Source organism: Lacerta agilis, chromosome 8 (assembly GCF_009819535.1).
Source record: "Lacerta agilis isolate rLacAgi1 chromosome 8, rLacAgi1.pri, whole genome shotgun sequence".
In the NCBI taxonomy this organism is placed as follows: Eukaryota; Metazoa; Chordata; class Lepidosauria; order Squamata; family Lacertidae; genus Lacerta; species Lacerta agilis.
This window is the reverse complement of record NC_046319.1, coordinates 16,676,850-16,704,264: the sequence shown is the minus strand read 5'-3', so window position 1 is coordinate 16,704,264 and position 27,415 is coordinate 16,676,850. Positions and strand designations below refer to the sequence as shown.

Below are 27,415 nucleotides of genomic sequence, written 5' to 3'. Positions count from 1 at the left end.
TGAGTGCAACAGCACTCTCCCCTCCTGCACTTTCCAGCAACTAATATTCAGAGGCATACGACTTCTGACAGTGGAGCTAGAACATAGGCATTGTGGCTAGCAGCCATTGATAGCCTTGAGCTCCATGAATCCCAAAGACTCCTGGCCTTCCCCTTATAACAGATGCAGGAAACCAGAAGGTCTCCCTTTCATCGTGCAGGAGTCCAGTCATTTGGAACTCTCCAGTGTGATTCCTCCCACCCCATGTGCTTGAGAAATTCGAGTTTGATGAAGCATAGCACACAAAGCTTAGACACATGGTACAAAATGAGCACATTAAAAAGGTCACCTTATCAGTACTGCCTCCATTGTTCTCTGGGACTCACCAAGCAACTAATCTGTGGAAATAAGCCAACTTTTGGAAATACGGTAGCTACGATCTCATGGCCTTCTTGGGTTCTTTAAAATAGTTCCTGACCTACTGCAGCCAGTAGATTGAGGCAGGATTTGCTGCAATGCCTTTGCTACACCCTAGTGGCCAACTGATTTTTTACAAGCTCTCTGAACGTAGGGTTGTTGCATCAGTGTGCAGGCTGGGCTTAAATTTGCACCTCAGCCTGATTCCTGCACATCCCTTGGCCTAGAAAGACTGTTCCTGAGCATGTGCAGAGTGCATTTTGTAATATTAAACCTGGGGCTCTCTGCACGCAAAGCAGGTTCTCTCTTCCACTGACCTCCTTCCCATCAACAACCCCATCAGCGTAACAGATTTGGGGGCTTTGACACCAGGCTAAGAAGGGAGGGCAGGCGTGTGTGTGTGTTGAAGTTGCCCACCCAGTGATTCAAAATATCAGAAATGGGTGCTGAGCACCAACCCTTTGTCATTGACATTTTCTCTCTGGGAAGGGCCTTTTCCATCCTGTGCAGCAACCGCACACACCCTAGGCAACAAGGTATTTTTCATCTTGACTTCTTTTCCACCCTCAAAGAGAGAAATCACTTCTATGTTGTTTTTGGAGAGGTGGGGCATCAGGTTCCATAGATGATACAGATTGTATGGGATGTTATTCCTTCTGTATTTAAGACAACTCCTTTCCACAACCTCTTTTGAGGAGTGTACTGGACTCACTTTCCTTGGAATGGGAATGGGCCCCAGGCCAAGTTCCCTTAATCTCTTGCCCTTCAGCTCATACCTCTGGCAAGCAGGAGCTTTTAAGGTTACCTGGAGAGGAGGAGGACTGCCACAATGAGCTTAACAGGCATGGCTGGCTGGCTGAAACAGGGACATGCCACACAACTAAATTTTGTTACACGTCCCCACGTGCCCATTATATTATACCTGTATATAATATAATGCCTATATATAAACAAGCATTTATAACCCACTCTTTAAGTGGAAAAGGTCCCAGACTGGCCTACACATCATTTAAAAATAACCTCACAGCCCCTGGTTTCAGGCTCACAATCTACAAATATGTGACACATATTTGAGGAAAAGCTCAGTCTGCTCTCCCATTCCAACCTCTTTTAGCAGTCTTTACATCATTAAAATTTCCACGTGTTTTACAAAAACTGTAAAAACGAACGAGCCGTAGACTATAAAAGCAGCAGTAACAACAATAGGTAATAAGACAACATCTATAGAAGGTCAATATTCTTATTTATTATATTTATTTGTTTCTTACTACAAAAAAATCCTCTCAAAGCGACTTACCATTTAAAAGCACACACAATATATATATTATAACAAAAAATATGCATCCATTGTAACTGAAGATCTGCACCTTCTCAATATGATTTGTTCCAGAATGCTTGGGTGATCAAGTAGGTTTCCCTGCTAGCCTTTCTCCTACTTTCTTTCTTCATTTTTTGAGGGTGTGTAAGAAGAGGCTCAGATGCAAAAGAAAGTGAGATATATCTATTTCAGGGATAAGGACACCTTCAGGTTTCTCTATGTGGCATGCAGGACTCTCCCCACGCCACACCCCTTTCCCTGGCCACGCCCCTCAACTTTGGCCACACCTCTCTCCCTATGCCACACCCCTCCCGTTCCTCTTTTGCAATCGCCTGCCTTGGGGTTAGGCTGTGTCCTCGAACTCTGATAACGCTTTTTGTTTGTTTTGCTTGCGTGGATGTTAGCTAGAGAGGGGTGTGCCAGTATGTAGAGAAACAAGTTCAAAGCATATAAAGAGCACCCGCTGCTCCGCCCGCTTTGGCTTCCAGCCCCGCTCACCGCTGGCATGTGGCCCCCGGTAGGTTGCCTGGAAGGGAATGTGGCCCTGGAGCTGAATATGCTTCCCAGATCTCTTACCTACCTGCTAAAAAAAATCAAAATAAAAAATCAAACAAAAACTGCAGCCACTGGGCGACCTTAAGGCTGCTTGTAGAAACTCGCACCCCCCAATTGAGGGAAGCAGGAAGAGGTGGGCTGGTCACATGATGCCCCCCTGCAAATCTGCTCTGTTGTGACTCCAGGCAGGAGGGCTGATCGCGGAGGTTTCCGCTCGGTGCTTCACGCAACACCCTCAAACGCGTGCCTGCACGACCGGGGCGGCGGTAGCGTTTTGTGGCAGGCCCCCCTCTTGGATCTGACCTACGCGCGGCGCAATTGTCCTGCTTGCTGCAGCTGCTCCTACGCGCCTTTGGAACACGGGCGCGCCTTTTGCCCGCGGACGGGGGCGCGCGCGCGGTTGCAACAACAACAAAAACCCCGAGCCGTGGCCCTTTAAGCTGCGTGTGTGGGGAGGAGACTGCCGAGAAGAGGAGAAGACTTTGGGTATAGAGAGAGGGCATTTGTGTGTGCGTGCCGAGGAGAGACCTCTGGTTTGCAGTTTGGGGAAGGATCTCTAGACTCCGCTACCCTTCCTCTTTCCCTCTCCGCCAGCAGCACGCCTGCAAGCCCGCCTCTGCAAGCCAAAGGCTCTTTAGATCTCTAGGTCGATCTCACTGCTGCAACATTTTCTTCTTATTAAGTGTTATTGCAATAAACCAGGATTGTGTGTGTGAGAGAGAGATCGCTACCGGGGCGTTGGGGAAGGGAAGGCACGCATCTCCTTCGTGGGTCTCCGGGTTTTGGAAGCAGGTTTGCAAGACAAGGCGGGGAGAGGAGGTCGATTTTGATGCTGTAAGCATCCAGCCCCCAACGTTGGGGATAATGCATTCTGGCGAGCCCACATCCAGGTGCCTGTCTCCGTCTGTGCCGCTAAGGGGCGGTGTGGGGCATGACAACCCTTCTGCGTATGGCTCGCTACGGTAGCATTCCGCAGACACTGACATTTCCCTTCCTGTTTGGAAGCAAGCCTTGCATTGTAAAACGAAGGATCTGAGGGACTGGCACCTTGAACTTGGCCTTGATTTCCCCCCCTCACCCACCCACCCCCTTTTCTCTCCCCCCTTTCTCTCTTTCTCTCTCTCTTTCCTCCCCTCCTTGGTAGATCTCCTCGCACCCCAACCTTTCCCTGTTCCCCCCCTCCCCTTCCAACCTCCCCCAACACCCCTTCCTTCGTCCATGGCGGAGACAAAAATAATCTATCATATTGACGAAGAGGAAACCCCTTATCTGGTGAAATTGCCCGTCTCCCCGGAAAAAGTCACTTTGGCAGATTTTAAAAATGTCCTCAGCAACCGGCCGGTGCATAACTACAAATTTTTCTTCAAATCTATGGATCAGGATTTTGGGTAAGTTGGCATTCTATTTTTATTTGGCGTTAAAACAAAAAAAAAAGGGGGGGGGAGGACGTTTGGAAACCCAGATCTGCCTTGCCACGTTCCTGTGTGTTTGCATGATTGCCTGAACGCGGCGTGACTTGTGCCTTTCTTAAAATGTGGCGAGCTTTCAAATCTGCTGGGGTTTGTGAAACAGCCCCCACTCGCCCCTGTCACCAGGTTTCCGCAAAGCTACTCTGAATCCACACCAGAGGCTTCCCTCTGCCGTTATACATGTCAACCTTTGTGGGGTTGGAGAGGGAGGGGGGGGGAAGGGTGGTGTTTGGAAATGACATACGTACATTAATATCACGGTTGTAAAAAAGGAGGGGGGTTGACATATTCCACCCTTACCTTTGGTTGTCAAAGGAAAACTGGATCTGAAATTGTGGATTTCTTTCTTTCTGGTGGCTTTGATCAGATAAAGGGGACTCTCAGGGAAAGGGAAAGGATCCCGATTTTACATGGTTTACCATTCTGGAAGCGGTGGGCAGTGCCAGGTTGGTGAAGGTTTAAAGCCTGGAAGGGATGACTGCGGGGCGTCCGGATTTCCTGAAACATGGGTCTCTGGGGAGAGACTGTGGGTCCACGATGATCATGGCTAAAAGTTCTGGGAGCAAAAAAGGGGTTGCTTCTAACTTGGACCCTCCTCAGAGTAGACCCATTGAAATGAATGGGCCTAAAGTTGGCCATGTGCCGATGAATTCCCATGGTTCTGCCTCTGAGCAGGAGGAGCACTGGATCCAACCCAAAAGGTGTGAAGGGCCTCTTTGCCCTACCTGCTCATAAAGGTGTTGCTTTCTGAAATCTGGGTTGCCAGTAGGGGCTTGTGTTTGGCCTTAGACTTCTGGGGTCAGCTGTTTTTTAAGGAGATGCGAAGCCCCCTCCACTGGGCATTTCCCGCTTACAAAGAGAGATTCGGGGAGGCTGTGGGTGTCCCCTCTCCCAGATCTTTTGGAGTGGAAGGGGTGTGTGAATTTCTGTAGGTGCCGTTGGTGGGTGGGTCCTTTTTTCTCCCTTTTTTACTGTTTCTGCCTTGGCAGTGTCCCAGAGATGAACAAATTGTAATCCAGGGAAAGGCCATGGCTTTGGGGTAGAGCATCTGCTTTGGCCTCAGAAGGTCCCAGGTTTAAATCCCAGTGGCATCCCCAGATAGAACTGGGAGAGGCTTCCTGCCTGAAACTCTGGGGAGCTGCTGCCAGTCAGTGTAGACAATACTGAGCAAGATGGACTAAAGGTCTGACTCAATGTAAGACAGCTTCCTATGTTTTGGTGTGGGGCATATCCCTTAAATTTAGCTTGCCAAGGAGAACTGGGAATGCCTATTCAATTCATTTTGGCTCTCTTGAGAGGTGGGGAGACTTCCATCAGGAAGCACTGGAGTGTCTTTCTATTATTTTTGCTTCCTCCCCTTCCTGTTCATCCTCTCCCACTTTGGCAGCTGCAAGGCCTGGTATATGACGGTGGTCCTCCTTTAATGTCTGGGGGTCTCTGCGAAGTGGACCCACCTCTTTTGGAGCGGGTAGGAGCAGGGTATAGAATCATAGAAGTGTAGAGTTGAAAAGGACCCCAAGAGTCATCTAGTCCAACCCCCTGCAATGTAGGAATCTCTACTAAAGCACACCTTTAGAATCACAGAAGTAGTTTACTGGATCGCATTAGACCAATCTGTAAAAATGGAAGGCATTTCCAGGTGTGCTGGTGGGGGGGGGGCTTCCTTTTTGTTTCATTACTGACTGGTGTCAGGAGATGGAACAGAAGAGGGATGAAGAGTGTGCACAATTTGGGGGTTACCCGATAACTACTGGAATTCGTAAAACAACAACAACAACAACAACAACAACAACAACAACAACAACAAGAAGTTGTTCCTCAGAAAGGTAGAAGGAGGGACCATACTGCTTATGTTTTTTGAGAGGAGGGGGCGTATCGTCTTGTCTTGGGCTGAACTGATATCACCCCCACCAGCAGTAGTGGACAAACGTATATATAAATGTTAGCTGGCGGGAGCATGGCAGTCTGTGTTCCCCTGACCAATGAAGGGGGCAAGGAAGGGGGTTAAAACAAGGGGTATTGTGGGTGCTGTGCCTTTTTGCACCCTCACAATGCTTTGCTCTGGGTGGTGGGTTCCAAAATCTCCCTGCAGGAGGTTGAAGAGCTCTTTGCTTGTCTCTGGGCTGTGGAGAAAGTGGCCAAGGTATGTCCAGAGGGCAAAGGGCTCTGCCAATGCCTCCCTTGTTTGTGCATCGAGAAGGGAATTAAAGAGCTCTTTGTGCTGTGTCTCAGCTTCGGAGAAATCGGGTGAGGTGCATAACAGTTAATGTGCATGAGGTGTTGATCCTTGGAAACATGTGTCTCCTTCGCTTACTTATCTGTTGTCTAGGGCAGTGTTTCCCAAACTTGTGTCTCCAGCTGCTTCTATACTACAATTCCCACAATCCCTGACTAACAGTCCTGCTAGCTAAGGATGATGGGAGTTGTAGTCCAAAAACAGCTGGAGACACAAGTTTGGGAAACACTGGTCTAGGGACACCTGCTCTGGGTGCTTCTAAAATTGCAAACTTTCTAGAAAAAGAGGCCTTGCCCCCTTTGAGGTGGGCAACTTGCATGTCTGAATGTTTCTCTATACATTTTTTTTTTTAAAAAAAACCCGCTCATAGAAAACTAGGTTAGGAAGTTTCTCCCTGATATGCCGGTCTTCTTGGGGCAGGGTATTACTATTATTACTATTTTTCAGGTGACTTCAGTCATGTGTGAACCTGCCACCAATCTGGTTGGACTCTGTTACCTGCACCGACTGGCAGCAGCTCTCTGGGGCTTCGGACTGGGGTTATGCCCAGTGTTACACGGAAATGCTGGGATTTGCATGTGAAGCAGGTGTTGAAACCACAGAGATAAGCCTTTTTCCTTAAGACATGAGAACACAGGAAACTTTCTTATATTGAGTCAGGCTATTGGTCCATCTAGCTTAGTATTGTCTGCATTGACTACCCTGTTTCTCCTAAAATAAGACATAGCCATAAAATAAGCCATAGCAGGATTTCTATGCATTTGCGAAATATAAGCCGTTCCCCAAAAATAAGACATCCCCTGAAAATAAGCCATACTGTGTTTTGTTGAGCGAAAAAAAATATAAGACGGTGTCTTATTTTAGGAGAAACACGGTAGCAGTGTCTCTCTAGGGTTTAATGTGGGGGTCCCTCTCAGATGGAGGGACATTGAAGCTAGAACCTGGGATCTTTTGCATGCAGTGCCGATGCTCTGCCACTGAACTATGGCATTTAGGCGCTAGACTAGATGAACCTTTGAGCTTGACACAGCAAGGCTCTCCTTATGTTTCTACAACGCAGACCTTCTTTAAAGAATAAAAATATTAAGAACCCCACCTTAAGGCCTTGTGATGGCCCACACCCCACACTCCCCCCAGTCTCTCTGCCTCCAAGATCTGTATTGTCTGGTTTGGCACACAACCACTTGTTGGCATTTAGAGAATTAAAAAAAGGAAGGAAAAAAACCACAGGCCTCATCATCTCCAGCTCTTTGGATGGCAACCATGAATCAGCATTTGAAATCTAATAATCTCTTGGTAACAAGCCTCCCCTCCCCTCCATGTCGGACGGCTCGTACCTGTATCTATTTCCGGCACTGCGATCTTGGTGTTGTGTGTCGCCTGCAAAAAGGTCAGACGGAGCGGAGGGAAGTGGAATAATGCAAGAGAGCCCCACGGAGAACAGATTTGTTTTATTCTGAGTGTTTTCCTGGACAGAGTCCTCTCAACATAAACACCAAAACTGGAACAATTTAATGTTAGACTGCATACACATTCACACCACCCCATATGTTTAAAGTGCAATTACCCCCCCCCCGTCAATAATCCTGGGAATTGTAGTTTGTTAAGGGTGCTGGGAATTGTAGCTTCATGAGAGGTAAGCTATGGTTTCCAGGTTTCGGAGGGGGGGCTGTTTTAAATGCATGGTGTGTATGTGGCTTTTTTTTTTTTTAAAAAAAGATTCATTTAAAAGATTTTTAAGATCCATAAGAATCTAAGACAAACCTGCTGGATCAGACCAAGAGCTCACCTAGCCCAGCATTCTGTTCTGTCAGTGGCTAACCAGATGCCTGTGGGAAACCCATCAGCAGAATTCAAAGGATAAGCAACAGCATTTAAAAACATAAAGGACCCAGCATAAAATAATGACCACGAACCGCAGCATTAAAACAGTAGCATATTCAATATAATCACATCAGTTAAAATTCAGAACTATCAAGTAGTTGCTCGGCCCCAGCTTCCCTCATCGGCTGTGATCATTGGCCATGCTGGCTGATGGGGGCTGGAGTCCAGCAACATCCCAAGGGTCAGAGGTCCTCCAGCCACTGCAGAAGCCAATATATTAAGAGCCTTTTTTGTACACTGAAGGGGCCAACTGTGCATCCCTTAGAAGGGAGTTCCACACAGTAGGGGCCACCACTGTGAAGGCCCTGACCTTAGAAGTGACGCCACCAGGCCAAGTCTTTGGGGGGAGAGGTCCAGGTGCCCCCCTCAGCAGAAGAGGCAGGGGGCCCCACAAAAGGTTGAAATTAGTGAAGTAATTCATTTTACTCCTGAAGAGCAAAGTGTGTGTTTGAATATTCCATTAGCTAAGTGCATCAGTCTAGCTGATCTTAAAGCTGGGCGAACAAACAAGGCCTCTGATCTACCAAGCCCTGTCAGTTTCGCTAGGTGTTTCCAGGCTGGCTATCAAGTGGAAGGCAGGCTTCCACATTTTTATTTATTTTTTGCTTGCCATGGTAAGCAAGTCCTCCTAACCTTGGAGCTGTGAGTCATTTCAGCAGTTTGTGGAGGGGAGAGGAAGACTTGGATGCCCAATGGCCAAACCAGTTATGCCCCCTTGTCCATTTCCTTCAGTCTTCAAATTCCTCACCCCATTTATCTATTTTATTTATTTATTCCATTCGTTTCCCCCAAGGAGCTTGAGGTCACATACGTGGATTTTCTTCTAAATTTTTATCCTTACAATAACCTTGTAAGGTAGGCCAGGCTGAGATACAGCAACAGGCCCACGGTTACCCACTGAGCTCCATGGCTGAGTGGGGGATTTGCACCTTGGTATCCTAGGTCCTAGGGATGCGGGTGGCGCTGTGGGTTAAACCACAGAGCCTAGGGCTTGCAGATCAGAAGGTCGGCGGTTCAAATCCCCGCGATGGGGTGAGCCCCCGTTGTTCGGTCCCAGCTCCTGCCCACCTAGCAGTTCGAAAGCATGTCAAAGTGCAAGTAGATAAATAGGTACCACTCTGGCGGGAAGGTAAACGGCGTTTCCGTGTGCTGCTCTGGTTCCCCAGAAGCGGCTTATTCATGCTGGCCACATGACCTGGAAGCTGTACGCCGGCTTCCTCGGCCAGTAACACGATATGAGCACCAAACCCCAGAGTCAGGCACGACTGGACCTAATGGTCAGGGGTCCCTTTACCTTTACCTTTTATCCTAGGTCCTAGTTGCAACTCTAACCACTGTTGCAACCCAGAAGCATTCGGGAGCGTTAGATCCTCATACACAGCAGCTGCTTATCTTTATTTCCCCTTCCCTGTGGCAATTAAAGTTCCTTAACCCTGCTGACATCCAGCACCCTGGGGGATAGTCATGGTGTTAAACTGCATCAGGGAGATGGTTGCCTTGTTGCTTGTCTTGCTTCTGTGCATCAGCTGGATTGCTCTGCTGTCATTATGAGTTCCTGCTCTTTGCTTGGGGTTAGGGACATAGCAAGCTGTCTTATGCCAAATCATTTATCTGACTCAGCATCATCTACACTGAACGGCAGTGGCTCTCCAGGTCTTCAGGCAGGGAATCTTCCCCAGCCCTCTCCTGCCTGGAGAGCCATTGCCAGTCGGTGTTGGCAATATTGAGCTCAGTGGGCCTATGTCTTACAGGAAGGGCCATGGCTGGGTGGTAGAGCATCTGCTTGCATGGAGAAAGTCCCAGGTTAGGGGTGGGAATGGTCCCTAGCCTTAAGCCCTAGGCAGCCCCTGCCGTCAGTGCAGACAATACTGAGCTAGATAGACCAGTGGTCTGACTAAGTAGAAGATCTGCCTGTGGTTGTTTCTATGAATGACAGCAAATCTCGGGCACCCCTTGCTTCCTGATCCTTTTAAGTCAAGATGCTGAGGATTGAACCTGGGACCTTCTGCATGCAAAACCAGGGCTCTACTGCTGAGCCACATCCCCTCTTCAGAGCCCCCAGTCTCCCCTGGCAGGGCTTGCCTAGGATTTGAGTCCCAGGATTTGAATCTCCCCGCTGTGAGGCTCTTGCCAGACCAGACCCAAAGGTTGTTTTCTAAGCTGGTGTTTTTGATTGCAGTTGTTTGGAAGGCTAGCAAAAGCCAGGATCTTGTGAAGGCTGGTAGATGGGAGCTTGTATCTCATTTGATGTGGTGGCGGTACAGATTTCGGGAGTCGCTCCCTTTCTGCGCCTCTCTCTCTCTCTCTCTCTCTCTCTCTCTCTCTCTCTCTCTCTCACACACACACACACACACACACACCACACACACACGCCTTATCTGCAAGCAGAAGCCTGGAAAGACAGACACTCTTAAATTTCTAATTAACGGCCGGATTATAGACCGTTGTTACAACTGACTTGGGAGCCACTGTAAAAAATTGGATTTACAGCTGGAACAGCCGTAGGCAGCTCTAGGTTGCTGTTGACCTCCGGCTGCCTGGAGTCAGGCCTTCGCTGAACGTGCAAAGTGTCATTATCTTCCTGTACCAGAGTCTCCCTGATGGAATCTCAGGGGCCGTCTCCAGTGCTAGCCCTGCTCAGGGTAGGCCCATTGAAGTTAGTGGGCATGACTGACGTGGGCTCATTAATTTCAATGGGTCTGTTCCGAACAGGACTTAGCTGGATACAACCTGAGCCTTCAGATCTGAGCCAAGCTCCATTTAGGTCAGCGTCCAAGAGAGGCCAGCCAGTTGTTTCTAGGAAGACTACAAAGCAGAGCAGAGCCATCATGGCTAGTAACCATCAATAATAGCCTTATCCTCCAGGAATGTCCAGCAGATCCTCTTGCCTGTGTAGTTCAGCGGTCCCTGGTTCATTCCCTGGCATCTCCGGGTAGGACTGGAGAGCTGCTACCAATCAGTGTCGACAGCACTGTGGTGGGTGGGCCAATTATCTGACTCGGCATAAGGCATTCTAAAAAGCGCCAGCCAGCAAGTCAAATAAGAATAATGTTGGCACCTGCCTGCCTCAAGAGGCAATGGAGTGCGTCTCTGGGGGTGAAGCCAAACCACTGCACCAAAGTGTCCTCCCCGGGGCGCATGCATGGGTGGTGTTTGTGGAGCTCCTGGGCTGCCCAAATGACAGGACCCCCTCTCAGCCTCACTGATGTGGTCCAAGAAAAGCAGAGCAAGACGTTTGGCACTGGCTTGGCTGCCGGAGTTACCGGAAGGAGGCGTACAAGACACCATCCAACTGTCTTAGGGACTCCACTCCAGATTTGTGTAAGGGGTTACTTTTGAGACTTTTCTTCTCCCAAAGGTGTCCCACAAAGCAGCGGAGCTTTAGGGCCAGAGTTTTCCTTCTCCTAGATGGAAATAAGAATAACATAGTAAGTTGTCATAACTTAAAACTTGATTTCTGCCATATGTAGGACGGGAAAGATGCTGACACCTCCTGAGGCGCTAGAATCCTTCTGCCATGCCTGCTAATTTCTCTCCCTTCCTTCTCTCTCCAAACCCTTTCGCTCATAATTACGACAGAACTCCTAGTTTAGCTTTCTCCAACAGGAAAAAAAAAACCCTCAAACCTCCTCCCGGATATCGTCACCGGAAGCGGTACAAACCTGAGCCAACTTCATAGGAGCGAGAAGTTGTTCGCGAGCCTGACTGTGGAGTTTGGGCCTTGGGGACTTGGCATCCCTCTTGAGGCGCTTGTATTGCTAGTTCTTCCCCCTTCAACTCTGTAATTTCTAAAGCTTCTTCATTAGTGCAATTTGCATGTGGGTGTTGTTGTTTTTAAGCCTGGGACTTAGAATCAGCTGTGCGAAAGGGTCAGTATCGTAATGGCAAAGAGCAGAGTCAGTGTGTGGGGGGTGGTGGTGGGGGTGGTGGAATCAGCGTTGTTCATATTCCTATAGCAGGAAGGCGTTGATGACTGGTGGCTGCTAGTTATTCAGCACTTTCCCATCTGCTCAGGCAGGAACTGAACAGAAGTGGAGTGCGGTGGCCTAGCTGATGGAAGTTAGGCAGCAAAGGAAACAGAAATATGGGCTTTGTGGCTGGCTTGATATACATCTAACTGAGAGTTCTTGCTGATGTTTGTTGTTTGCTGTGATCTTCCTCCTGCTTCGTCTCAGTGTTGCCCCTTGTAGAACTCAGCAAGGAGGAAGAGGATGGGGACCAAACTAGAATAAGTTGGTTTGGCGTCTCTTTTTATATATATATATATAAAAAGCTTTATTTTATTATTCATCAATACAACTATTAGTACATTCACATGTTACAAACAAAATAAACTAACATTCATTCTACACATCTTAAAGAAAAACAACAGCGACAACAACAATGACAACAAATAAAGAACAAAAACAAAAAAAACTCAGCCGGTCTTTTCCTTGCATCCTTACATCTGTTTTTCCCACCACCTTTCATCACCCCCCCACACCCTGTGCTTGACTTCCAATCAACTCAGCTGCAATTCCTTTCCACTTATCCTTTTTCTTTCTTTTAAGGATAAGGATAAGTTGGTTTGGCTTCTCATTGGCTCTGTCTCTGCCTATCCGGCTGTGGCTCTGTCCACTGTTGGGTTTCTTGCCTTCTGCCCCACCAGCCACTCATAGAATTAGGAAATTATAGAGTTGGAAGGAACCCCAAGAGTCATCTAGTCCAACCCCCTGCAATGCAGGAATCTCAAAGACACGGTCCCTCATCCAATCCAGACCCTGCTTAGCTTTGCAAATGTGCTAGCTAGCAAGGGGACCTCTGCCTTTGTCGCTGGCCTGCAATGTTTGGAAGCTGCTGGCACAGAGACATTTTGTGCGTGTCTTTTCCCGCTAAAGAATAGAAGCCCAGCGAACTTGAGTGTCCTGGAAAATATTTCTTAATATTTTTTCTCTCTCCCTCCGCCCCACAACCGCCCCATCCCGCCTTCTTCCTTGTAAGTGGTAATTAGATTCCCCATTGCAGCTTGAAATATAAAATGCAGGCTTGCTGCAGACTCCCGTTCCTGGCTCTCTTACAAGGTGGCTGTGTAGGGCTGTAATTTGGCAAGTGGTTTCCAGCTTGGCAAGCGGCCTTTCTGCCACTGAGCCAAAACAAGAAGGGGGGGATGAGAGTTTTGTGTCAGCGAAGCAAATGGTTTTGTTGAATCTCTCTCTTCCCGCAACACACTTTTTTGGGGGTGGGGGGAACCAAGTCTTGCAGGGAGAGCAGCCTGTCCAGATCTGACTTAGCAGTAATGCACGTGTTGTCACAAGGGCACGGCCCTTTTCCTGGATCCTCCTGAAACAATAACCGAAAGACGTAATAAATAAACCCGCAGCTTGGGAATGAAATGTGCCTCTGAGTTTGCTCCTGGGCTGGAATAACAGAGGCAGAAAGAGAGTGGAGCAGCAAGCTGGCGCTTGGCCAGTATCTGGGTGCAGAACAGCGACTGCCCTGTGTCAGTTTCCTAAAATATATATATGTATGTATTTCATCGGAATTCTTGGCCAGGACACCATAGAACCAGCATTGCAGAGCTGGCTGCTTGCGAACTGTCCTTGTTGCGGTTCTAAGCTCTGATCCACTGGCAAAGATGGCGTAACAACACGATTCTGTGCTTTGGCAGGTGGGGGGGGGGAGAAGAATCCTGAGTAGCTGCAGTGGTGCAGTCAGGTAGTTTTCAAACTCTGGACTTTGTGGGTTGCAGCCAACTAAGTTTAACTCTGATTGGACCCACTGAAAGTCATGAACTTATGTTAGTCCTGCCCGTTATTTAATTTATTTATTTCCAGCATTTGTATCCCACTCTTCAGCCAAAAAGGCCTGCAGAGTGGCTTAACGTACGTCCTTTACAATCTTAAAAAAACATGACACACAAGGGAAAAGGGACAGGGAGGGAAGAGGAAAAGCAAAACCAAAAGTCAGGCATCAGTTTCTAAACACATGTTCTTATAACAAAGGATGGCATGGTTCAGGGGCAAAGAGGGGCCTGATGAAGCTGGGCCTCCAGTAGAGCTGATGGAATGAGCCTTCTGCTTCCCGTCTCTCCCACTGAGGCAGCCTGGTGGAATGGTTGCCCCCACATGACTGTTGAGGGAGAGGAAGCCTGACGGGACTGGCCTGTCACAGCAGAGCCGATGGAGGGAGTTCTGCTTCCCAGCCTTCCCAGTGGGTCTACTCTGAGCTGGACTAGCATAATGGTCTTATTGGACTCCCTCTTCTTTCGATGGGTCAGAATTGCTTACTTCAAAATTGCTACTGGTGTGTGTTGGGGGGTGGGGTGGCGCGCGTCCAGCTCCTTCTGCAAAGTGGGGTCCCAGGCTTCTGCCCCATAATCTGGCACCCCTGGGCTGCTGCTGCTGTGGTTCCAGAAACCCCACCAGCACCCACTGTCTTGAGGAGGGTGCACACATGATCGATGCCGTACATTTGAAGCCCATTCAACACACATTTAAGCCACTTGGCTCCCTTCCTGGCAAAGAACCATGGGAACTGTAGTTTGTTAAGGGTGCCAGGAATTGTAACCCTATGAGACTGGAACTACAGTTCCCGGGATTCTTTCGGGGAAAGCCATGGGCTTTGAATTTGCATTGGGAGTTTTTTTTTAAAAAAAACATGGTGTGGATTTGCCCTTTCTGTACAGAAGACAGCTCTGTCTGACAGCTGTGTTTCCCCTCTGCTGTCAGAGGCAGTGTTCCTCTGGATATAGGTTGATGTGAGTCACAGGTGGGGAGAGTTGCTGTTTGGGTTCTCCCTTTGGGTTTCCCACTAAGGCGTCTGCTTGGCTCCTGTGAGAACAGGATGCTGGACTAGATGGGCCTTTGGCCGGATCCAGCAGCCTCTTATCTTCTTAAGGACTGTCCAGTTCAGGGGTAGTCAACCTTTTTATACCTACCGCCCACTAATGCATCTTTCTTGAGGCTAAAATTTCCTTACCGCCCACCAGTGCTTGATGGAAGGCGGATTCAGCTTGTGCCCTAGAACCTCCTACCGCCCACCAAGAATCCTGAAACACCCACTAGTGGGCGGTAGGGACCAGGTCGACAACCCCTGGTCTAGTTTAAAGCTGGTTTGGAGTTGCCCATCAACAGTGAGTACCTGGACAACAGACTGAACAGGCACACAATCTACCTGTTCACAGGCATCCCAACTATATTGAGATATATATTGTGTTCCTATTTAAATCAGAGTAGCTCTTTTTCTGCTTTTGCATCTGTACACCTCAGACTTTGCAAATGTTACACAACAGTGCCATTCTCTTTCTCTCTCATTAATTGGTCTTATTGTTTATTTTGTGTGTGTGTGTGTGTGTGTGTGTGTGTGTGTGTGTGTGTGTGTGTGTGTGTTAGACTTAATTGTTCACTTGATATGTTGTGAGCCACTTTGGGGGCAGTTTTATAGACGAGTGGCATGCAAATAATAAAATCGTAGACCTGCAGAGCTGGAAGGGACCCCCAATTCCCTGCAATGGAAAAATTGCAGCTAAAGAATCCCTGGCAGATGGCCCTCCAACCTCTGTTTAAAAAGCTCCAAAGAGCAGGTGATTCTGATGTAACCTGGAAAGAGGGCAAGGCATGGCTGGCTGGCATCCTGAACAGGAGGGCTCCCCAGGGCAACAGTTTGTGGCAGGCACTACTTTTCTCCTTAAAGCTCCCAAGGACCCTCGTACCCAAGGGACCGTCTCTCCTGGTATGTCCCGGGTATTTAAGGTCCTCAAATAATAATTTGTTGGAGGTCCCGAGCCACAAGGATGCTAGGTTGGCTTCAACTAGGGCCAGGGCCTTCTCAGTACTGGCCCCGACTTGGTGGAACAGTCTGGCACAAGAGACCAGGGCCCTGCGGGATTTGGCATCTTTCCGCAGGGCCTGCAAGACGGAGCTGTTCCACCTAGCCTTTGGGTTGGTTTTAGTTTAACCCTGATGTTTCATTATTTTGGTCTGATTGGTGGGCTACTTAAAAATGAGGCTGCAGTTTAGATTTAATTTTAAATTGTATTTTAATCTGTATTTTAATGAATTGTTTTATGTTTTTGTTGTGATTTTATTGGTGTTAGCCTCCCTGAGCCCGGTTTGGCGGGGAAGGGCGGGGTATAAATAAAAAATTATTATTATTATTATTATTATTATTATTAGGGCTCAGAAAATTGGGACTGTGTTTTGCAAGGCTTCAGAATATAGAGCCTGATCTTGGTAAACCAGGGCAGCTGGAGCGAGTGCATACAAATGGGGATCGGGTGAGTTTTTGAACTCCCCCACCCCAAGAACTGTGGGAGCTATAGTTGAGATCTTGCCAAGCTACAGTTCCCAGCACCCTTGACAAATGACAGACTTCCCAGGCTTCTCTGTGTATGTGGGTGGGGGAGTCATGTTCTTTAAGTGGTCGGTGTGTCTGCTGCTTGTGGCTAGCCTTCGCAAACCATTTCCAGCCGTTTCTCCTTCGCCGCTTCCCCGACAGCCCTGAGCAGGAACAATCTCTCTCATGGTCTGGGTGGGGCACGTTCTTTTATTACCCGCGGATGCTATGAAAACACAGCCGGGGGATGCAGGGGACGGGGCCCTTTTCCTGTGGCTTTTGTGCTCCGGGGGGGAAGAACAGCTAAGCAAAACAAATCAATCAGGGGGCTCTGATCTGTGCGGCCCTCCCCTCTTAGTGAGCTCCTAGGCAGCTCTGTGTGCAAAAAAAGGTTGAACTCCAGGCATTGAAGAGGTCCGGGTGTGTATGGGGAAATATACAGTTTATTGTCTTTGATGCTCGTTCAGCTTTAAATCTGCACCTGATATGTGGAAAACTTCTACTGGAGTTCTGCAGTGAATAGGGTAGCTCAGTGGGTAGAACATGAGACTCTTATTCTCAGGGTTGTGGGTTTGAGACTCATGTTGGGCAAAAGGGGGTTGGACTTTCACCCCGGTATTGTTCCCCTTCATCACACACACAGCCCAACAAGACAATGACAAAAAAATCTATCGACAGCATACAAATCAATATGGCTAACCTGATTCAAAACACCCACCAACCCCACTCACACAGAAGACCAAAGATCACCACAGCCAACCACAAATGAAAAATCACACCCTACGCCAACCCCGACCTCTCCCATCGCCAAAGAAACACAAGCGAACAACAGAGAACCTACACAATCAATGCTGACACCAAACCCTACATATATTAAGGAAAATAGAAACATCGTCACCCCACCTCACCCCCCATCCCACCCACCTCCTTTCCCCTCTCTCTCCCTAATGTCTCAACAACCAAATCTGATCTGTAAAAATGTTACATGGGGGGGGGGGATACGAGAGAGACATTGCACTCACTTTTGTAAATCAAGAAAATCTTGAATTAAAAAAGAGGAAAAAACAGGGGTTGGACTAGATGACCCTCGTGATCCCTTCCAGCTCTTAAGATTCTATGATTCAACCTTAATTCTGTCTCCATGTTAGTGGTAGAGAACCTTCCGGGCAACCCTTGGGAGAGGGCATGGGTGGTGGACTCTCCTTGGAGGTTTGTACACAGAGGTTGGATGGTCCTGTACCAGGGATTCTTTGGCTGTGTGATTCCTCCATTGCATGGGGTTGGACTAGATGACCCTCAGGGTCCCTTCCAACTCTATAGTTCTATGACTCTGTGGTTGGAGAGCTGCATCACAAAATTCAGACAAGAGCAGATGTCGAGGGTTAGCCGTGTTTCGGTTCGCATATCATTTCATTGCTCCCACTGAGTTCCATGCAATGAACGGAAGCTGGCTATATTGGAAGCTGCCTTCTACAGAGACAGGCGATTTCTCCAGCTAGCTCTGTTTCAGCAGCTCTCCAGGGTTTCAGGCAAGGGGAGTCTCCCCCAGCCTTACTTGGCGATGCTGAGAATTCAACCTGGGATTTTCTGCATAAAAGACAGATGCTCTACCACTGAGCTGTGGCTCTTCCCTGATTCCCACCAGCCTCAGTTCACGTGGGATGGTGTGATTTGTAGTCCAACATTTGCAAGGCACCACCTCGGCTACCCCTGTGTTAGCGATAACGGCACTTAATTAAGACACAAAACTGGCTGCCACAAGATGTCTTGGGCGATTGCCTTGGGCGGCTTCAAAAGAGGGATCCGGCCAGTTCATTTAGCTGTTCAGAAGCAGTTTCCCTGTGAATACTCTGTGGTGAAAAGCAATAATGAGGAGAGGGCTGTTGCCTCCCTGCCCTGCTTAGAGGCTTCCGAATTGGCCACTCTATGAAGTGGAATACTGAGCTTAGATAGGCCTTGGGTCTGATCCAAGAGGCCTGGAAATGAGCTTGGAATTGGGAACTTGGAAATGGGACTGTCTCTCTTGTGAACTCTCGGTAGCCTCTGGCATTCCCCAGGCAAGGGTGTGTGGATGGACCACCTAGCAGGCTCACATTTCGGAAAATATCCTAGTCAAGGAAGCATCTGTTGAGTGTAATGCTTGAAACATCTGCCTTTGGGGAACTGATATATACCTCCCTGCCTCCAAGCACCAATCCTGCACCTTTTCTTTTCCCATGTAATGAGGGCGTGGAAAAGAGATATTTCTTTCTCTCTTCTCTCTCCTTTGTGACTTGGCCCAGTGCTTGTAGGCTGAAAGCAGGCAGAAGAGGTCAAGCACACCCTGTAGCTGTAGCTGAGAATCTGCACCCTGATTTCTCCGGAGGGAGAATCTTCATGTTCACACACCCCGTTCGTATTGAGCTTTTAGAATTGTGCAACCAGGGTTGCATCCAATGCTGTTCGTGGCTCAGCATAGTCCCATTGAAAGTAATGGGCCTATCTTAGTCATGACCACTAATTTCAATGGATGCACCCCTTGGAAGGGGTCTTAGAAGTCAATTACCCTAACCCTCTTTACTTGATGCAGGAACGCTATGTCTACATTAGCACACCTGGCAGATAGCTGTCCAGCCCCTGTTTAAATATCTCCAGTAAAAAAATCCAGCATAGTGATAAAAACTGCTGGCATATTTGCACAGCTAATTAGGGTCCGGTCCAGTTTCAAATTGGAAGGGGAACTGCATGTTGAGATTCCTGCATTGCTGGTGGTTGGACTAAGGACCCTTGGGGTCCCTTCCAACCCTACAGTTCTATGATCCTCAATATGTCTGTCCATGATGTGAGATGACTGGCAGGTGGGTTGCCCTGTCCACCTGCCAAAGTCATCCCTTAGGTCTGGAGAAAGATAGCACCCTGGCCCGTTGGGCCAAAAAGGTTCCCAACCCCTGATCTGGTGTGTCGGGAAGAAAGCTAAACTCAAACACTTCCCCCTAGCATGCTATATTTCTGGGTGCAGAGAGAACTGTGTGTTGTCCTCTTCCCCAGTAGAATACCCAAACAACCTTCCCTGCACATAGAAATCCAGCATGCTAGGTGGGGCCAGTCAGAACTAGCCCACAGAGCAGGGAAGAGGAACCAATGGCCTTTCAGATGTTGCTGAACCACAATTCTCATCAGCTTCAGCAGCAGTCAGGGATGATGGGAGTTGTAATCCAGCAACATCTGGAGGGTTACAGGGTTCCCATCCTTTATATAGAGCAGTGTTTCCCAAACTTGGGTCTCCAGCTGTTTTTGGACTACAACTGCCACCAACCCTGACCATTGGTCCTGGTAGCTAGGGATGATGGGAGTTGTAGTCCAAGAACAGCCAGAGGCCCAAGTTTGGGAAACATTCTCTGGCCTACATTTCTGACTGCCTCTCCAACTCTGGGCCTCTGTCCACATCCTGGTTCAGCTATCTAAGAGGGGAGACCACCTCCTAAGGAAACATGAAGTAGTAATTTAATCTAATTTAATTTAATTACAATCAATCAATCAGTCAGTCAATCAGATGTTCCGAAAAGGAATGTTGCAGAGCTTGGAAAGCCTTTGGAAAACAGCAACAAAAAATGATCAAGAGGTCGGATGTCTCCCTTATGACGAAAAGCCACAACATTTGGGGCTCTTTAATTTAACAAACAAACAAACAAACAAACATTTACTTAATTAGAGAAAATATAGGTAAGGGAGGCATGAGAAAAGTGCATAAAATAATTTACATTGTTCAGAAAGTGGCTAGAGGAAAGTTTTCTCTCGTAACACTAGGACTCCTGGCCAACCAATGAAGCTGAACGTTGGAAGATTCAGGAAAGATAAAAGAGATGACTTTTACACGCAATGTGCAAAGTTAAGTTTAGGATTCGCTCCTGCAAGAGAGGAAGCAACGGCCAACAGATTGTATGGCTTTAAAATATGATTAGAGAAAATTCATGGAGAAGAAGGCTTTTGGTAGCTGCTGGCCGCAATGGCTATGTTCTGCCTCTGCCGTTGGCGACAGTATGCCGCTGAATGCCAATTACTAGCAATGGCAGGTGGGGAGAGTGGCTGTTTCGCTTAGCTATGCTTGCGGATTTCCCACAGGGACATCCAGTTGAGAACAGGGTGAAGGGCCTATGGCCCAATCCAGCAGGGCTCTTGCAAGTAATAAAATGTGATTAGAATTCAAGCACTCAAGTATCTCCAAACACCTGAAAGGCTGAAGAGTGGGCACACATGTTCCAATGCCTAGAGGCCTCAGGAGACCCATGGATCCTTTTGGCTCTGTTTGAGATCTCTTTGAGGACCTCTGTGACAGGGCTTCCTTCAGAATCTGGGCTAAAAGTCTGGAACGGTTGGTTGTCTTCTGACAACTGCCATTCAGCACCCTCCAGTTCTAAAGAGTTTTGTATTATATAGCATGCAAGAGAATTGATACGGATTGATTTTTCTTTTGGTGTGTGCAGTTGTCTGAGCATGCAATTTTCTGACTTGGGGGCGTGAGGAGGGAGTGTTTGCTGCCTTTCGCAGAGTTGGACCATGTTATATTTTTTGAGATTGCAATGGATTTCTCCCCAGTCACTTGCCTCTTCTGAAATGCAATTGAAATGTCTAGATGTCCATCTTGGGTTGTCTCTCCCCCCGCACCTTCATAGGAACATAGGAAACTGCCTTACCTGTATACAGAGTCAGATTGGTCCATGCAGCAGCTTTCCAGGGTTTCAGGCAGGGGGCATTCCTATCCCTACCTGGGCATGTCTGGGATTGAACCTGGGACCTTCTGCATGTAAAGCAGATATTGTACCCCTGAGCTAAAGCCCTACTTTCTCTCTCTCTCTCCTTTCGTCTTCTCAGCTTAATAAACTCAGCTTCCTGGAGTTCCTCACTGCAAAAATTATTTTTTAAAAAACCTTGCCTTCTCCCCTCTTCCACAGTTATGGATAAAGGCTCTTTGGAGAGAGAACAATTTTATTTCATCCTGCCTCTTTAAGTATGAAAAATAATTCAAAGCTCCTCTCTTAGGTGTGAGAGGAACTCCCCCTCCCCATGTCTTGAATCTGGGGATGGGGTTTTCCATGTGGGGATGTGTAGCTCACAACAGGAAAAGCAAGATGGGCAGCAATAGGAAGGTCTTAACCTGCCTGCAAAAGGATAGCAAAGAGGGAGCCAATCTCACCTCTCTTGGGAGGGGATTCCGCAGGGAGCAGCCACAGAAAAGGCTCTGTCTTGTGTCACCACCAACCATGCTTCCGGTGTTGGTGGGACCGAGAGAAGGTGCGCACCTGAGGATGTTAGCACCTGGGCAGGTTCAGATAGAGCAGGCTTCCTCAACCTCGGCCCTCCAGATGTTTTTGGCCTACAACTCCCTCGATCCCTAGCTAGCAGGACCCAGTGGTCAGGGATGATGGGAATTGTAGTCTAAAAACATCTGGAGGGCCGAGGTTGAGGAAGCCTTATATAGAGAGATATGAATGTTAAGAGTTTTGTGTGAGAATCTGTGCCCTCTTATCAATGCAGATACTGACTTATATTCGCATAAATAGCTTATCTCGGCATATGTGGCTCCTGTGCCACCATGTTGCGTTTGAGGTCTTATTAAAAGAGGAACGCAGACTTGACAACCCTGGAATCTGCCCCCTCTTCAGGACCTGGGGAGTCAGATGTTCCTCTCGGAGTCCAGATCCGGCCGATTCAGTGGGCTCCTCAATGGATAATCCTAGGTCAAGGTCATTATTGGAGGAATTGCATTGGGCGAGTGGGCACACAAAAGAAGGTTTGGCCTGGTTCCCACTAAGATGTCAATAGCGGCTTGTAAGCTAATGAATATTGGCTCTGTGTTGGCAGGGGTTGGGGAGGGACAGCGGCATGGCCCTTGGCTCAGCTCTGTCTGTCTCAAGCATATTTTTGTTGCACAAGGGTGTTCTGTTCTCAAGTGCGGGCACATCCACGCGTGTCTGCCCCTTAACAATTAATTGGAGGGGACAAGCTGGTGAGCAAATACAGAAGCGAAATGTTCATGGACGGCCTACGTCCTTGCCTCTGGTCACGTGCTCAGAGGCCCTAGGGTGCTGGCCAACTGCTGAAGTGGGTGGTTGTGTAAGGTAAAACCAGGGGAGACGGCAGTGGGAGTTCCTAGCATCCTGAATAGGAACTCTCTGTACAGCAACATTTTGTTGCAGATCCCACTTTTAAGCCTAATAATAATAATAATAATAATAGGATTGTATCCGTTGCTCGTTCTACTGAGAGAAGTTCATAGACGTGGCTAATTAAGGTTCATTAATTCCAATGGGTCTACTCCCATTATGATGATGAAATGCAGGAACCACCCCATGAAATACAGATGATACAAATGAGCGTGACACAATGCATCGCATCTGGGGTGGGAAGCCTTTGGCCCTTCAGATGTTGCTGAACTACAACTCCCATCAGCCCCAGCAAGCATGGCCGATGGCCTGAGGGGGGATGGTAGTTCAGCAATATCTGGAGGGCCAAAGCGCTTCCCACTCCCAGCATTATGAAAATAATCAGCTTTAGGCTGCCATCGTAACCTCACTTACCTGGGAGGAAGCTCCACTGAATTTAATAGGATTTGTTTCTGAGTAGCCTTGCTGGCTTTTGAGCAAATTGCTGCCTGCTGGCCACAACTAACCAGATCGCAGAGGGAATTAAAAAAGAGGAAAACTGTTGAAAATAATTATTGGGGGGGGGGGAACAGACTGTAATGCCACCAGATAAATAAGAGAGTGAACTGTTGTGAACCCGCCAAGTGACTGAAGGTGCTGCTGTCTTCACTGCCTGCAATAGAAGGTGGATGATAATAGTGGCCCACCTTGCAGAGGTGTTGTTAGGGTTAAGTGATTGATGGCCCAATCATATACATGCTTACCTAGGAGTAAGTCTCGCTGTACTCAGCAGAGCTTACTTCTAAGGAAATGTGCATGGGTTAGCGCTGTCAGAGCCCTTCTCATAATACTTAAAATGCACAATATACATGCTGCTTGCGAATAATATTCTGTGCATCTTATGTGATTGATTTTTATAGTTTGCTCTCTCCATGGTCCCATGGATGGGAAGGCAGTATTTGGAACTAAATTACTGTAATGATTTACTTCGCAGGCCAGTATGGAAAGCCTGCAAGCAGGACCCGAGTGTAGGTGTGCTCTTCCCACTTGAGATTACCAGGTTTCCTTAATCCAGTGGTGGAGGGAGAACATAGCAATTGAGCTATTTACCGGTATTTATTTACTGCATTTCTATCCCACCCTTTTCCTCTAAGGAGCTCAAAGTGGTATATTGTGGTTCTCCTCGTTTGACCCCTGCAACAACCCTGTGAAATGGGTCGGGCTGAGAAGCAGCGACTGGCCCAAGGTCGCCCCAGTTAGCTTCATGGCTGAGTGGGGATTTGAACCCTGGCCTCTCAGGTCCTAGTCCCGCACTCTAACCACTACACCACACTGGCCATTGACAACATTATCCTCTGTGTTCACTGCATCCGAGTGACATTGGAACTGGGCCCCAGGCTCCCGCGTCCCCCTCTTCGGGGCATATGTAGGGCGATGGGAGTGTCGCACAGAATGCATTCCCTTTGTACCGTGGTTAATTGGTTCCTCTTTGTCTCAACGCTCCTTTCACCCTGCAGTAATTGTGGGGGTGGCCCAGGTGTTGTAAGATGCAGGAGCATAACGCATTGTCTGCCAGGAAGCTCTGCTGCTCTCATCTCAGTTGGCTGGGGAAGGCTCCATTGTGTCATTTGCGCTGTTGAAACCCTGCTCAGTGTGTGTCCCATGAGGAAGTGTGGGGCTGGGGCAACAGGAATCAGATGGGAGTGGGGTCACACACAAATTGCGTTCTGAGCCTGTGGCACTGTGGTTTAAGTTCCTCCTGTTGTGTGTGCGTCCCAGAAAGTTCCTTTCCATCCGGTTGGGTCTTGGCACGTTTTAATGAGTCACGAATTTATTTTCAGTGTACGAAGAATTTCAGAGGCGTTGAAGACGGGGTGGGGTAGGGGAGACATTTAGAGTGCCACAGTTTCCCCCACCATCTTAAGGAACATGTAGTGGGTTCTTTTAACATATAAAGAGGGGCGAAAGTGACTGAAGAATGTGGGAACAAAGATCTTAATCGGATAAAGGAGAGCGTCTTTTGTGCCCGCAACCGATGGACAGGACCCGGGATTGGTGAAGCCGGCGAGCCTGTGACATAATTGATTTTGCCAGGCTTGGCAAGCGACTCCCGGTGACGGCTTTTAGGATCCGATTGGTTTTGACAGCCTTGAGTCAGTCGCTGCCACCCCAAATGAGGCACATCGCTCTGGATGGAAGCAGCTCTGGTTTCCCCCTTCTCTTCCTCTCTGCATCAGGAGCACTCAGCCTTCAGTCCTCCTGTCCTGACCCCTTGCCGGCTTTGCAGTTTCCTGGATGTATCTTTTTGGTCGGGCTGTAATGAGGCTGCTCTGATTCGTTGGGAAGTCATGCGTCCTTGAGGCTGATTGGAAGCAGGGCTGGAGAAGCATTAACTAGGGGGATGGACAGGTTTGCCTCTCCCTGGTCAGCACAGGCCAAGCAGGTTGCTGACTGGTTAGCTATCCTTGTCACTTCTGATGCCTTATCCCTAGTCTGGGAATCCAGGCTACTGAGCCAACCTCAAAAGATCACAAACTTTGTAGGAACGGCCTCACACTCCCTGAAGTGCCCAGTCCCAGTCAGACCAGAGGGCTGGATGTTCTGGTACTGGAGACTCTCCAAGACACACCTTCATTGAGTGTTCTCCCCCCACGCTCCTGCTGGAACGCGTCCTTTAATTCTGATCATGACTCTTGTTTGCCTGGATAGAGCAGGGGTGGCCAACTTCCAAGAGACTGCGATCTACTCACAGAGTTAAAAACTGGCAGTGATCTAACCCCTTTTGGGGGGTTCAGATCGAGGTTGTTGAGCTTTTTTTTAGGAAGGAAAGCCATCCATGTTTTAAGCAGTTCGGGTCAAGGTTGAGCTTTTTCTAGGAAGGAAACCCCTGTTTTGGGGGCTTCCAGGCAAAGATGTAGAGCTGTTTTTTAGGGGAGCCAAAGTTGCTGAGCTTTTTTGGGGGGAACCAGTGATCTACCAGTGATCTACCACAGATGTCCAGTGATCTACCAGTTGGACATGCCTTGGATAGAGGATAGAGAGGGGTGTGTGAGTGGGTGTAGACACTGGCCTTCTGCACAAAGGTGAAATTTGCATTCCTTGCTCTGCCCACTTTTTCCTCTGGCCCCGCCCACCATGCCATGTGGCCCCTAGAAGACAGCGCAGAAGGAAATGCGGCCCCTTGGATGAAAAACAAAGCTGCGTCTTCTCCAAGCTGCCAGCAAACTGATGCTGTCTCTTTAGCAGGCCTTGGCATGCACTGGGAATCGGCCAGCCTGTGTGCTCTTGAACTTGGGAAGGCCGATTTGGCTTTCAAGTAAGCACAAGGCAAATAAAATTCTGCCGATGGCTGTGTAAACAAAGCAGGGAAGTTTTTGTTTTTTTAAAAAATCCAGAGAGCCTTGAACATTTAGCATTCCGGGAGTCTGAAAGAGGCCCTATCTGCACTATACATTTAAAGCAGTGTGATACCATATGGAACAGTCATGGCTTCCCCCACAGAATCCTGGGAAGTGTAGTTTGCTGCGGGTGCTGAGAGTTGTTAGGAGACCCTCCCCATTCCCCTCGCAGAGCTACTGCTTCCAGAGCAGTCCCAACAATTAATTCCTCTTCACAGGAAACTCAAAATACAATGGCATATTAGGTCAAAGCTCTGGCAAAGCTTCAGGGAAAATGTGCACCAGAACGTTAAATGAGGCAAAAATTAGAAGCTGAAGCAGACAGGTTCACCCACCGCTAAAATCTGTATCAAACTTCCTTGAAAGTCGCAAATGTTAATTGAGGGATGAGAGCTTCTGCAGTTCTAAGCCGAGGAGCTTGCCTTGTTTATCAGAAGATCGTGGGCCTGGAATGTGTGTTTGGGGTGTGCCAGGAGTGCAAGCAGATGGCAGCGCTGGTTTAATGAGGGCACGGCCTTCCCTGCCGCAAGGAACTCGGGGAGCTCTCAGGTGCTGCGTTCCTGTGTTGGTTTTGCATTAGGCAGCTACCAGGGGACACCTTAAACGACTCCTTCTCGAAGCAGACCGGCAGAGGCTCAAACCAAACGGCCCAGTAGAACGAGGCGAGCGAGCCAGAAGCCTGTTGCTAGCTGGCTGTTAAGTGCCCCACCTAGTACTGTACCTTTAGGGCTCTGCTGAATGCAAAGGACTGGCTGCGTGCTTCATCCTTTGTTTGTTTATTTATTTATTTAAAAAAAACTGTTACGGCACTGTTTTCTCAGGGCAATTAACAAGTTGGGCAATTCATTAAAGAGGGTGGGAACATGGCCAGCGGAAACTGTACAGGACGCTGGATTCGCGTTTTAAATTGTTTTGGGGCCAGACCGGCTTAGGAAAACAAGGCGACGGAATAAAAATATAAATCTTCCTGTCGTGCCATTAAAGCAGCACGTGTATTGGTTTTTTTTACGATAATACTGTAGTACCTCAGGTTACATACGCTTCAGGTGACAAACTCCGCTAACCCAGAAATAACGCTTCAGGTTAAGAACTTTGCTTCAGGATAAGAACAGAAATCGTGCTCTGGCAGCGCAGTGGCAGCAGGAGGCCCCATTAGCTAAAGTAGTGCTTCAGGTTAAGAACGGACCTCTGGAACGAATTAAGTACTTAACCAGAGGTACCACTGTATGCTACTGTGTACCAAAGCCCACTGTTTAGCCATGCTTTGGCAGATTCAGTTGCCTCCTGCTGCTGGTTTCAGTAGGTGGCCCTGTGGTCTAAACCACTGGGCCTCTTGGGCTTGCCGATCGGAAGGTCGGCGGTTCGAATCCCTGTGATGGGGTGAGCTCACATTGCTTGGTCCCAGCTCCTGCCAACCTAGCAGTTCAAAAGCATGTCAAAGTGCAAGTAGATAAATAGGTACCGCTCCGGCGGGAAGGTAAACGGCATTTCCATGCGCTCTGGTTTCCGTCCTGGTGTTCCGTTGTGCCAGAAGCGGTTTAGTCCTGCTGGCCACATGACCCGGAAAAAACTGTCTGCGGACAAATGCCGGCTTCCTCGGCCAGTAAAGCGAGATGAGCGCCACAACCCCAGTCGTCTACGACTGGACTTAACTGTCAGGGGTCCTTTACCTTTACCTTATAAGACCATTGTAAGACTTCAGGTCACATCCACATAAGAAGAAG

At 48.3% G+C, this 27,415-nt stretch overlaps 1 protein-coding gene across 3 annotated transcripts in view; it reads left to right on the top strand.

The window, feature by feature from the left end:
- Positions 1-3,420: 3,420 nt before the first annotated feature.
- Positions 3,421-27,415, top strand: part of DVL1 (dishevelled segment polarity protein 1) — an 82,778-nt gene continuing 58,783 nt past the window's right edge. For 2 of the 3 annotated variants that reach the window (XM_033156324.1, XM_033156325.1), the window contains exon 1: positions 3,422-3,657. In XM_033156324.1, coding sequence (XP_033012215.1) covers positions 3,488-3,657 — 170 coding nt within the window. In that variant the 5' untranslated portion in view covers positions 3,422-3,487. Of the gene's footprint in view, positions 3,658-27,415 lie in introns of all 3 variants that reach the window. The other variant, XM_033156323.1, reaches the window with a different exon arrangement.